At 36.4% G+C, this 13,667-nt stretch overlaps 1 protein-coding gene across 1 annotated transcript; it reads right to left on the bottom strand.

Annotated features, from left to right (window-relative positions):
- Positions 1-186: 186 nt before the first annotated feature.
- On the bottom strand, positions 187-12,306 carry LOC141295398 (DNA (cytosine-5)-methyltransferase 3A-like). Its single transcript, XM_073826604.1, has 8 exons — positions 12,139-12,306; positions 10,211-10,301; positions 8,626-8,774; positions 7,692-7,777; positions 7,242-7,311; positions 7,048-7,166; positions 6,933-6,962; positions 187-3,135 (listed from the first exon to the last, which is right to left on the bottom strand). The coding sequence occupies exons 1-8, from the start codon at positions 12,304-12,306 to the stop codon at positions 2,994-2,996; spliced, it is 855 nt and encodes a 284-aa protein (XP_073682705.1). The 3' UTR covers positions 187-2,993.
- Between the last annotated feature and the right edge of the window lie 1,361 nt (positions 12,307-13,667).

The following is a 13,667-nucleotide window of genomic DNA, read 5'->3' as shown; positions in this document are numbered from 1 at the left end:
ATTCATTTATATATATATATATACTCCCTAGAATATAATATACTCTATACAATATACCCTAGAATATTATATACTATGTCCTTTCCAGAATATAATATTGAAACCTGAAATGCATTTTTAGAAGTTCAATGTTATTCAGCTGATAATGATATACAATTCATAATTCATAAAGGAAACCAAACCACATTTTCACAAAAAAACAATACATTTATTCAAGTGTTCTCCAGCACATAAGGAGCCTTTTTTTCTTCGTTCTGGGCACAAACGAAAGAAAGGGGGAGAGGTGGCGAATGATTGCTACATTTGCTGTATGAGCTGATTGCAAAAGAACAGAAGGCCTGAAAAAAGTTTATGTCACAACAGAGGTCACAAATATCAACAGTGTCACTGAGATATACAGAGAACCTGTTAGGAGAGCAAACAAGAGGCTGTTACAGACAAATATATATATATTTATATATATAGATATACCCAAATAAAGCAAATTAAATTGAACAAAACAGAGAAGAAATAAAATAAAAAAAACCTCTATGAAACAAAAGAAGATGGAGGGCTGGATACATGGCATGGAATGTAGGACTTAGAAGCAATTCTGCCTGGATATTAAGCAAGTACATGTTAACAGCAAAAATTATTTTTTTTTCTTTTTATATTTCCCATTATGTGTACATGATTTCCCACAGATAATCACCAACTACACCAATGTCTATTCTAAAACAATAGAAGAATCATTTATCATTATTCAAGTACAAAGTTAAAATGCCTTTGTTAATATCTTTATATGAGAGAGTAAAATAATAGTGCTTCTCCAATACTACAAGAAACAATCGAGAGAGAGAAAAAAAAACAATCATTATCAAGACAAGTTTATTTAGTTTCCAAATGATATATTTTTTTCTCAATTAGATAAAATGTTTAGCACCTTAGGAAACACCTAACTCTCTTAGTACTTAAAAACTTGAATTAAAAAGCAAATTGAAACACACTTTTGTATGTAGGGCTGTGCAGTAAAGATGGGACTGGTAAAATCACTTTCTCTTTAGTTGTATCCGTTCGACACACACATAAATATGAGTTACAAAAGACACGCTGCTGCTTTATAGCTTATGTCAATTAGCCTGTTGCCATATTGTCAATTACCCCCCTCTTGCCACTTGAGTGCTGTTTTGATTCTATGATATATATTAGCAAACAATTATATTTGTACATCTCATAGGTCATTAAAAAAAAGCAACAGACAATTTCTATGTACAAAATGTACAAAAAGAAACAAATCTGGGCGTCGATAAAATCGGGAAGATAACAAAACGGAACGCGACAAATGTTAAGGTATGTAAGCAGTGCAATGCCTTAAATGAAAAAAAGGAGCCCGAGCCCGTTTCTAACCAGATTCACAAATTTAGCCTACGTAGCTTGCGAGATAACTAAATTATTGACATGGTCAACATCCACCATTGGCAAACATCATAATGTTTTCAGATCTACGCTAGGGACCAGACGTAGTTAACCCTTTTCCTACAGGGATACGCAACAAACACACTCACTTTGGGATTATATAGAACCGTGAGCAGACACGCGAGTTATGATATAAAGCGACTGGAAACATGAGAGGGGTGCTATTCGAATTGGGCCCCTTCACCACCGGCACGACAGATGGACTTATTCTATCCTAGCTCATTCGTTCACATCTATTGGCACAGCCCTACTGTACACAACAAAGCATTACCTTATATAACGGCAAGAGTTTCACATCATTAAACAGAATCGAAACAACAAAGAAAAAAAAAGAACAATTCACAAAAATCAAGGAGATTTAAAAAAAAAATATCAAAGAAATAACCAAGAAGTATACATATACAAAAGTGCTCGATATTGTTGGTAACACAGCACAAAAAATTGCTATTAAAAGGTAGAAGAACATTGTGAAGCCGCACCTTAAAAGTTTTGCACCTGACTGAGAATAGCCTGCGGACGCCGCAGATGAAGGCCGATTCACCTTCACCTTGACGCCATCCTTCCTGCGGCCGCCGCGCACGCTAAGAGTTGTACAGTAATGATTCTGGCCTGTGTGACACTAGACAAAAAGTAGCTCACCACAGCCTTTGATTTCAAGGTATGGATGACAAAAACATCACCACCCATGTGGCTGGTTTCATGCGTTTCGATTGCAGGCATACTGAAGGAAGCAGACCTCAAAGACTGAAAGGCTGAGGCGTGTTTTTTTTTCAAAAGAGCACCAGAGAATATTGTACAAAAAGGCTGTAAAAGATATAAAATGAGATGTGGCAGACCTGGCTTGACCTGTCGATTTTTTTTTTTCAAGGTTTCAGTCGTTCGTTTCGTTTTACCTGGCGACGGTACAAAACGTGACCCGGCGATCTTGTTTCGAGTAGAGTAGCACCACATGAGTTGCAATGTTTTTCACCACCTTGAAGCACCATATTATCACCTATTACAGTAGTACCTTTTTTAACCTTCAGTTGTGTATAGAAACTGTAAACAAAGAGGTATTTGTGATCTGGTGTTTTGGATTGGTTAAGACAGAGCTCCCCTGACACTAAGAGAAAGACTTTTTTTTTTTTTTCCTGCTCTTACCAAGGCTCAGACGCTGGAGGAGAGGAAAGACACGCACCGTGAGAATTAGATCGATCCGCGACCCGACAGTCGAAAAATGTTTGGGGGCGAACGACGAATTTCCAATTGTTACATCGTCTCTCAGTGCCTTAAAAGGAGGCCATGTCTCAAGTATAGCTTGCACACATAAATCATTTCAAATACTGGATAACACTGCTAAAAAGTCAAATGAATAATACAAAAAATTAAATACAATTAAAACAGAGTCAATTATTCCAAAACCAGAAGGAAAAAAACTAAACGAAACATGAAATACCTTTTTTGTTAAGTCGAACTTGCGAATAGCATACCAGAGCTCGGTTTCTAAGCTCTTGGTATTATATCGGTTTAGATTTTTCTCATCTGTCCTGGATTTGAGTTCAGACGCAGGCGAAGTACTCTTTGAGTGGTGCAAACAAGTGACGGATGACCGGGACGCTCCACGACCTTCCCAGCAGCCTCTGCCTGGCCAGACGACTCATGTTCGACACGTCTGTGTAATGGTCAGGGAAGCCGAACACCCTGATAAAAGGTGAAGAGGTGGAGACAAATTTAGTTCAAATGTATTCACTCTGTAGTGCATCACTTTTGTGAATAATCCAGAACGGTTAGACAGACGTAAAATATCATACAGAAAGCATTAAATGGATAGTTCACTCAAAAATGAAAACTCGCCCTCAAACCTTCCATCATCTTTAGAACACAAATTAAGATATTTACAATGAAATTCGAGAGCTTTCTGACCCTGCATAGAGAGCAACGCAACTGCCACATTCAAAGCCCAGAAAGGTAGTAGGGACATTGTTAAAATAGTCCATGTGACACCAGTGGCTCAACCGTAATGTTATGAAGCTATGAAATACTTTTTCTGCGCACGAAAACAAAAATAACAACTTTATCCGACAATTTCTTCTGTTCCATGTCAGTCTTCAACACGCGTTCACAAGAGTTACCGCACACAAAAAAATATTTGTATTCAAGTAGCTTCATAACATTACATTTGAACTACTGATGTCACATGGACTATTTTAACAATATCCTTACTACCTTTCTGGGCCTTGAATGTGTCAGTTGCATTGCTGTCTATGCAGAGTCAGAAAGCTGTGGGATTTCATCAAAAAGGTCTTAATTTGAATATGAATTTTCAAATTCCGAATTTGAATAAAGGTCTTACGGGTTTGCAACGACATGAGGGTGAGTAATTAAATACATGATTTTTAATTCTGGGAAAACTATCGCTTTAAAAAGTCATTAACTGATTAAAAGTGACATTTAAAACATTTCAAATAAATGCTTTCTTTAATTCATCAAAGAATCCTGAAGAATATCATTTTGTTACACAAATACACTAAATTATGTAATATGGAATGTTTAGAATTTTTGTATTAGAATGGTTTCTGAAGAATTGTGTGGCACTGAAGACTGGATAACTAGGTTTTGACAATTCAGCTTTGCATTACAGGAATGAATAATACTTAAAAATATATTCAAACAGAAAACAGTTATTTTAATTTGTAATAATACTACTAGTTTTTTTCATTAAAAAATGGACCAAACATGACTCATTTTATTTTCAGGGGCGTAAAACATTTTGTTCAAAAAAAACCTTTTGAATAATAATGGCAAGTGGAAGATCATAAGTGGTGAGTAATACATGCTTGTATAGATGGGGTACAAACATTTTGTGTTCCAATCACTGAAACCCCATTTGAAGGTCAAAAACATACGTGACCCTGGACCACAAAACCAGTCATAAGGTTAAATTTTACAAAACTGAGATATATACATCATATGAAAGATCAATAAATAAGCTATTGATGTATGGTTTGTTAGAATAGGACAATATTTGGCAGAGATACATCTATTTGAAAATCTGAAATCTAAGGGTGCAAAAAATCTAAATACTGAGAAAATCACCTTTAAAGTTGTCCAAATTAAGTTCTTAGCAATGCATATTACTAATCAAAAATTACATTTTGATAGGTTTACAGTAGGAATTTGACAAAAAATCTTCATGGAACATGATCTTTACTTAATTTCCTAATGATTTTTGACATAAAAGAAAAATCAATAATTTTGACCCATACAATGTATTTTTTGCTATTGCTACAAATATACCCCAGCGACTTAAGACTGGTTTTGTGGTCCAGGGTCACATATGACTATATTGCATGTGTAGTATAATTGCTGATCTGTACTGATGTCAATACTGATATGACCTGTCAATCATCTACTACACTAAAACACATTTTAAATTGTTCTCTGATATCTACATAGAAGGTATATGGCATAGGAGAGGGCAAAAAATCTCCAGAAACGGTTTTACAGGTCCATTTACAACCCTAGGATTTGTCCCTACAATGAAATGGTCTGTTATTGCCTTATTTGGAAGGTTCGTGAATATTAATGATGAGCTCTGCTCTGATTGGCTGTCTCACAGAGCTGCTCATCTCAATAGCTCGCACATGTAAAATATATTTAATTATGGATCTCTAGTCACCTTTAATATGCGGTTTGTTGAAACTGCCGTTTTCAATGTGCGATCATTTTACTTTCACTATAGTGATCGCTGTGTAGGGTTATAATGCAGTGGCTTTACTTACAACACAAGTTCAGATGCTTGTCAATGATGCTCAAGATCTGTAAATCATTCGCCATCATCAGCGTAGTCAAATCTCTGTTTATGTGGTAAGTGAAATCTTATGTACTGCAATATACAGTAACAGGCTACGCTTGCATTAAGCTAACATTATCCCTTCAGTGACTTGCCTTATTTTACTGATGTACTGACGTTACTGATGATTGGGCGATGCAAATGTTGAGGGCGTAGCTATTAACGATTGTGACTATTGCATAATAGTCTGTGTTATGTTGGAATTTTCCCCCTTTTTTTTTAGTGGTTTTTAGTGCAAAAACCAGATTTATATAAGAAGGATGAAATGGTGGTGTTTGCGACTCATGGTATGTCATGTCCATGTACTGTACTGTTATTATTTAACTATGCCAAGGTAAATACAATTTTCCATTCTATGGCACCTTTAATGTATTTGGTCTTGGTGGATTGTAGATTATTGCTGCTGCTGCTGCAAGCGTGATCAGAACTTGCTAAGCATTGCAAAGCATTTGACGATAAGACATAATGCTGCTGCACAAATAGCATAAAATAACACATAGAAGATCTATACAGGTGGAGCTGGGGAAGGTGGAGGGTTTCAGAAGAACTCTGAAAGCACACTGCGAAATGCTCAAGTAAATGCTACCAGCCATTTAAATAGCTGCAAGATGCAAGCTCATTGGTTGCATATGTAACATGAACCAATCAGCTTGTGCCAAGTCATACAACTCTGTGACATCATCAGTTACGCTAACAACCCGTCAGCCTGCGTCCTCTCGAGCTTCATGGCAGAACAAGGTATATCTACTGTACATCAGTGTTATTTGCGTATTATTAAAATGCTATTATACTTTTATTCATATTTGAATTTGTTTATATTTTCTGTTTTCATTTAAATTTTCATTTAAGTTTTGGTAAATTTGTTGTTTCATTGGTCAATTTTATTAGTATTATTGTTTTTTTTAATACAAATATTTTTATTTCAGTTTAAGTTTGCTATTTTAGTTCAATAAATTAAGGGCTAGTTCATCAAAAAATAAGAAATCTGTCATTAATTACTCACCCCCATGTTGTTCCAAAACCATTAGACCTTCGTTCATCTTCAGAACACAAATTAAGACATTTATGATGAAATCTGAGAGCTTTCTGACCCTGCATAGACAGCAATGCAACTGACACATTCAAGGTAGTAAGGACATCATTAAAACAGTCCATATAACATCAGTGGTTCAACCTAATGTTATAAAACTACGAGAATACTTTTGTGTGCAAAGAAAACCAAAATAACAACTTTATTCAACAATTTCTTTTCTTTAGCTGGAGTTCTGATGTCACATGGATTATTTTAACAATGTCTTTACTACCTTTCTGGGTCTTGAATATGTTGCATTGATGTCCATGCAGGGCCAGAAAGCTTTCGAATTTAATCAAAAATATCATAATTTGTGTTCTGAAGATGAATGAAAGTCTTACAGGTTTGGAACAATATGAGAATGAGTAATTAATGACAGAATTGTCATTTTTGGGTGACCCCTTTAAAATAAATTAAGCAACAATGTGCTGACTTTCCTTTCTGTCTTGACTGACCACTTGTGGCTGAATTTCATTGTATTGACATGCCCCATATTCTGTTCTACTAAGTAGGATATAGGTTCATTCAGCCAGCAGATGACTGATGATACAATCAATAGGAGATAAAACTCACTCTTCACCGACGATGGCCCTCGAGGTTCCTCTGCTGAATAAATTTCAGTGTGACTTTTTACATCTACATTTGGACTTATATCTTGGAAATTTTCATAGAAGGCATTTCGTCATACCTCTCCATCTCAGTGCACCACAGGATGTCCTCTTTGTCATTCATGAAGACCGGGAAGTGCTGGTCTTTGCCCTGCTTTATGGAATTAGACCGAGTGGTGATGGTCCGCACTTTATCAAACTGTAAGTAATTCGAAAAGATACCGATTTAGGCTGCTTTATCCAAAAGACAACCAAGGGCTGGTCTAAGAAGTACCTTAGCTGTCCTGCCATGCTCCAAACAGTCTTGAAGGTCCAGTTTATCAGTGCACATGGCGCTCAATGGTCTGAGAGGAGAAGGAAATAAAGAGGTAAAACAAAGTGAGAGATTAAATGTGAGCCTGAAAGCTGAATAAATAAGCTTTCCATTAATGTATGGTTTGTTAGAACAATATTTGGCCAAGGTACAACTATTTGAAAAGCTGAAATCTGAAGTTACAATGCATGCAATGATATATTTACGGTAGGAAATTTACAAAATATCTGCATGGAACATGATCTTTCCTTAATATCCTAATGATTTGTGACATAAAAGAAAAATCAATAGTATTGACCCATACAATGTATTGTTGGCTATTGTTACAAATATACCCATGCTACTTAAGACTGGTTTTGTGGTTCAGGGTCACAAATAATGAGATGAATAAAGAGTCCATGTCTGACTAACCTGTTCATGCCAGGCAGGTTACCCCAAAAATAGCGAGCTCTGTGGGCAGCAGACACCTCCTTGGCATCGATCATCACTGGGTTGCACTATGATGCATAAACAAATGTCAAATGTCAAATTAAAGAAATAAATAATAAAATATACTAATTTAAATAAAATACATCCTAAAATCCTTTACAATATCAAGCATACACTGCAAAAAATGCTTTTCTTACTTGGATTTTTTGTCTTGTTTCCAGCCAAAATATCTAAAAAATCTTAAATCAAGAAGTAAAAATTATTTTCTTGTTTTCGGAAAAAAGCAAGTCAAAATTAAGTGAGTTTTTGCATAGAACAAGCAAAATAATCTGCCAATGGGGTAAGCAAAAAAGTCTTATTTCAAACAGAAAACAAGATTATTTTTCTTACCCCATTGGCAGATTATTTTGCTTGTTTCAAGCAAAAACACACTTAATTTTGACTTGTTCTTTCTGAAAACAAGAAAATTACTTTTACTTGTCTAGAAAATCTTCTTGATTTAAGATTTTTTAGATATTTTGCCTGGAAACAAGACAAAAAAATCCAAGTAAGAAAAGCATTTTTTTTTGCAGTGTAGCAAGCATATGAGGGGTTAATTTGTATCTAAACCTCAGGTCACTTTACCACTAGGTGGCAGCAAAAACTACTGGTTTATGTTAAAGCCCCACTGACAGTGTAAAACAGGGATCCTCAAATCTGGTCAACGAGATCCATTTTCCTGCAGAGTTTAGCTCTAACACTAATTAAACACACTTGAGCATGCTAATCAACGTCTTCAGGATCATTAGAAAAACACAGCTAGGTGAGTTTGATTAGGGTTGGAGCTAAGCTCTGCAGGGCACAAGATTTGAGGAACCCTGGTGTAAGACATATACAGCATAGCTTAATCGTCATGCTCAACTGTTCAGTCGCACACCTCTAAAAAGCGAGAGATGTCCCTCTTGTCGCTGACACCCATGGCCACCACATTCTCAAAGAGCCAGAAGAACGGCCTGTGATCTCCTTCTTTAGGGCGGGCCTCATGTAAAAGCCGGTAAAACTCAAAGAAGAGTCGACCCGTGCCCTCTGAAAGACAAGAAACAAGATTGAAAAAGATTATGAAAACTCAATATGGCAATTGTCAGAAAACTGTACAAATATCTGAGCTGTGTTATAAATATGAGTAAGATATATAGCACACTCCCATTTCAAGTTAATATTTTTAGTGTTTTTGAAAAAAGTCTCACTAAATGCTGAATTTATTTGTTAAATATTGTAAAAATGATAATATTAATACATAAAGTATTATTATTTAAAGTAACTGTTTCCTATGAAAGCCTGTTTCCACCACTGAATAAAAAAAAAAGTTATTGCAACTTTTTTTCTCAGAATTGCTTAATACATACTCGCAATTCTGACTTTTATTTACTCAGAAATGCGTGATACAAAGAATAGAGGAAAACAAATTAATTGGGAGTTTATATCACGCAATTGTGATTTTATTTCTCAATTGTGAGATATAAACAATCGTGAGTTATAAAGTCAGAATTGACTTTCAGAACTCTGAGAAATAAAGGCGCAATTGCGTGATATAAACTCCCAATTGCAAGTTATAAATTCAGAATTGCATAATATAAACGTGCAATTGCGAGTTATAAAATCAGATTTGCGAGATATAAACTCACAATCCTGAGCAATTAAGTCAGAATTGTGAGATATGTCTTTTTTTTCCCTCAGAACTGGACTTTACAACTTGCAATTGTGAGTTTACATCTCACAATTCTGAGAAAAAGTCAGAATTGCGAGATACAAACTTGCAATTGTGATAAAGTCAGAACTGCGAGTTTATATCTTGCAATTCTGACTTTATTTCTCACAATTCTAAGTTTATATCCCACAATTCTGCCTTTATATCTAGCAATTCTGACTTTATAACTCGCAATTCTAAGTTTATATCTCACAGTTTTGAGAACAAAAAAAAAAACAGATTTGCCAGTTTATATGACACAATTCTGAAAAAATTCAGTGGTTCAGTGGCAGAAACGGGCTTCCATAGTTTCCTGAATGTATTTTAAAATGTAATTTACTCCTGTGATGCAAAGCTGAATTTTTAGTATCATAACTAAAGTCTTTTGTGTCACATGATCCTTTAGAAATCATTCTAATATGCTGATTTGCTGCTAAAAAAAAACATTTTAATCTTATGTTGAAAAACGCTGGGCGGCTTAATATTTTTGCAGAAACAGTAATACATTTTTTCAGGAATCTTTGATGAATAAAATGTTTATAAGAAAAGCATTTTTTAAAATATAAATATTTTGTAACTGTATAAAAGTCCATACTGATGCTTTTGATGTGTCCTTGATGAATTAAAAGAAAAAACGCATTAAGTATTAATTTCTTTAAAAAATATCTTATAGACTTCAAACTTTTGAACGGTATTTGAAAGTGTAAACACTAATACATAGTCACATCCTATTGAAAAGACTACGGCTAGGACACACAGCTGAATAAACTCCTACCGTAGAGACCTTTTCTTGCTGGATTCACTATGGACAAGTCATTGCATGGGCTTCCACCGATGACAAGATCAAAAGGACCCCATTCCTGGATCTGTGGATGAATCAGATTAGACAAAGTTTAGACAAGGGGGGAGAAAAAAAACAAAAGAAAGATTGATCAACATGAAATATTGTGAACATATTTAAGTATGAAAAAGAAAAAAGAAAAAGAAAAAGAAATTGCCATGCTTACATAATTTTAAAGGCGACACCAGATGCAAAATTCACTTTTACATGTGTTTGCACATAAACATGTCATAGCAGTGTGTAGACACAACCACCCTACAATAATAAAAATCCATTCACTAAAAAAATCTAAGAGAGCCGTTTTGATTTTCTGTGCAGACAGACAGTCCCGTATTAGCATATTCCTGTCCTCAGCCAGTTGTACGCTGCCGCCATTGTCTCTGCGCTTGAGCAGCTGTAGCAACAACAATGTCGCTTAAGCAATGCAGGTGTTTTGTATTTGGATGTAAAAGTGAACATGAAAGTCTTCCTTTTCTCCCAAAATCAGAGCCACTGAGGAAACGGTGGATTAGTTTTATTTTTGATGGTAACGTGCCATAGAATACACAAAAAATGGAAGAGAGGGGCGGGGTGAGCAGTAGCTCATTAACATTTAAAGAGCCATGCACTGAAATGGGTCGATATGAACAGAGCTGTTTTTGACAAGGTAAAACAGGTGTTGTTTTATACAACCAATTTATTTTTTTACAATTTATGATATAATTACTGTCAAAAAACATTACAGTTTTTTTCAATCGCTAACAAGCGCTTACCCATACTGCCCTCCAAAGGCAAAGCACAGTAACTACACATTTGGTCAAAATTGAGTTAAGGTTTAAAATGGACTTTGTGACAACTATTTTGTCCTGTGGCAAAGTCTCCTGCTTCAATTTTGTCCCAGAGAAACGAGAGTGTTTCAGAGAAACAAGAGTGTCAACATGCTTGACTAGCTGGCATAAAAACTTTAAAGGCATTTTTCTCAGTTTCAGTGTTGGTGTAGTTACTGCACTTTGCCTTTGGAGGGCAGCATACTTCAGATACTTTTTCTAAACTCTTAACACAGACTCGCACCTACAAAACACAATTGGCCAAATGGATAATTTTCTTCTCAAAAATACATTTTGTTAAATATATACACTAACTCTTCATTTCAAAACAGAACACATCTTTCTCTGCACACACTAACTTTACCAAAACACTGGAAATCTGACTCAAAATGAAATTATTCTGTCAAAGAATAACACTTGTTTTCACTTCACAAGGTACATGCAGTCAATCAAAGTACACCAGGTTTCAAAATACTGGCTATTGTTGACATTACAAAAACTGCATAGACTTTTATTTTCAGTTTTACAGGTATTTGCATGCAAAACATGCAATCCATCGTTTTGACACGAAATTTCTTGGTTGGGAACTGTATGTCCACATGTACAGTAATGTTCACATTCAAAAGCATTCCAGTAAAAAGCAAATAAGTTTGTTTTTTACTTTACTGTTTACTACAGGAGGTACAGTAGAAAAACGGTATGATAGAACAGAAAAAGTTTTACAATATTGCTTACAGTGAACAAAATATCCATGAAACACAAAAGAGCATTCTGAACAAAAAAACAACCGCAAAAAGCCCAGATAAAAAGGTGTGGGGGGGGGGGGGGTCTAAAAAAATCTCTGCGATCCTCAGGGTTAGGCCACATGTTTCCAAAAACATCACTCCTCAAAGTTAGAGTTTTGAAAATGTGACAACTGATTGGACAAACGCTTGTTAGTGACTGAAAAAACTGTAATAATTATTGATCAAAAATAGTTCCCGCCAAGTTATCAAGATGGCTGCCAAATCTACAGACTTGCTTTAACAGTAAACTAGGGTGAAGGATGATACTCACATTTTTACGGGTGATGTTTCTCACGTCATGCACATACATTATGCGTCCCTGGTGCCGAACGATGCCCACAGTGATGGAGTCTTCACACACTTCTGAGGCCACGTAACGCTCTACTTGGATGCCCAGCTCCTTCAGAACCAGCAGCCCTGACAAAATCACAAACACCATGATAATCTAAAACTCTCTTGTGATGCTTATTGGACAGAAGAGTGATTAGTCACAAGGCATTTACAGCACTGGCTCGAAAAAAGACAGGCGATACAGGCGGTCACAAGGTTGTCAATTGGATTTTTAGGGGCGTTCGACTTGAAGCAGCGCTGTGCAGAAAGGTAGATGTTTAATATCAAAGTACCACAAGAGCTCTGCATGCTTTCAAATCACTTTGCGCTACTTTAATGTCATACACCGATCGGTGTGCGTAGCCCAACTTCAAGCCGCACGCACCTTCTGTCTACAAAACTAAGGTGATGCACCAGAGCGGCATATGTGTCGAATGTATAAAAAAGTCAGTATGTATGTTCAAATTTACCTCAGTAAAACGCGCGCATGGATTTTGCGTTGTTTTGAGTCTGTTTACAAACCCGTTGTCTATTGAGAACATTTTAATAACATATTTTTGCTCCAAATTCATTTAGGTCGAGTGTTTGAAATAGCTTGCTTATGTGATCTGACATGGTTTTACATCACAGAATAAGGCAAAATCATTAGGCTAGTATTCTATAAATTGATAAAGGCTATTAATTAGCATGGAATTGCATCTATAGTTTATTCATATAAAAATACCCGATATGGCTTGAAGAACAGAGATAAACATCTCCATGTTTCATCAGTTAAAACGTACTCGGTTACTAACGTAACCTCTGTTCTCTCTAGAGAGGTCTCTCGTACTGCGTAAGTATCTTACGCTATGGGGAAAATCCTTTTCTGCGAGATATTGAAGCCAAAAATTATCCTTAATTTTGAAATAATGTAAAGCGCGTTGCAGCAGCATACAGACATAGGCGAAACAGCTTGCGCGCCTATTGGCTGCTCTGCGGCAACTGCAGCAGCCTATAGAGCGAGGCCTGACGCGACGCCAGATCCAATGGGGGCATTTCGCGCCCTTTGCGTCGCTTCGCGCCCTTTTCGTAGCTTCCCGCCTAAAAGGGCGTGGTCTAGGCCTATAAAGACCGCTCGTAGGCAGCTATTATCTGGTTTTTCATCATCGAAGCAACCAGAGCGTGTGCATGCACGGCAAGATACGCAGTACTCGTTCCCTCTCTAGAGAGAACAGAGGTTACGTTAGTAACCGAGTACGTTCTCTTACGAGAGGTCTCTCGTACTGCGTAAGTATCTTACGCTATGGGGACCCAGTGTAAAACGCCGTGCATGCTGAGATCTGACACCAAAGACCCAAGGGCGAAAGCCCGGGGTTCATACAGTTCATAATCACCTATAGAACTCACAGGGAGTCCGGGGAAGAGGGAGGGGCAATGCCGCACTCTTCCACATAGTGCAGCGTCACTCAGACGCTAAGTAAACGTACATAC

Source organism: Garra rufa, chromosome 21 (assembly GCF_049309525.1).
Source record: "Garra rufa chromosome 21, GarRuf1.0, whole genome shotgun sequence".
Classification (NCBI taxonomy): domain Eukaryota; kingdom Metazoa; phylum Chordata; class Actinopteri; order Cypriniformes; family Cyprinidae; genus Garra; species Garra rufa.
The sequence above is the reverse complement of the archived record's forward strand: the minus strand, read 5'-3'. Positions and strand labels throughout refer to the sequence as shown.

Bases quoted from the DNA above. Each gene is read 5' to 3' on its own strand.
- LOC141295398 (XM_073826604.1), bottom strand. From the start codon at position 12,306: ATGGTGTTTGTGATTTTGTCAGGGCTGCTGGTTCTGAAGGAGCTGGGC. The intron at 10,302-12,138 runs GTGAGTATCATC...ATTCATCCACAG, and splicing joins GAAACATCACCCGTAAAAAT to ATCCAGGAATGGGGTCCTTT. The intron at 7,778-8,625 runs GTGTGCGACTGA...TATGCATCATAG, and splicing joins ACATCTCTCGCTTTTTAGAG to TGCAACCCAGTGATGATCGA.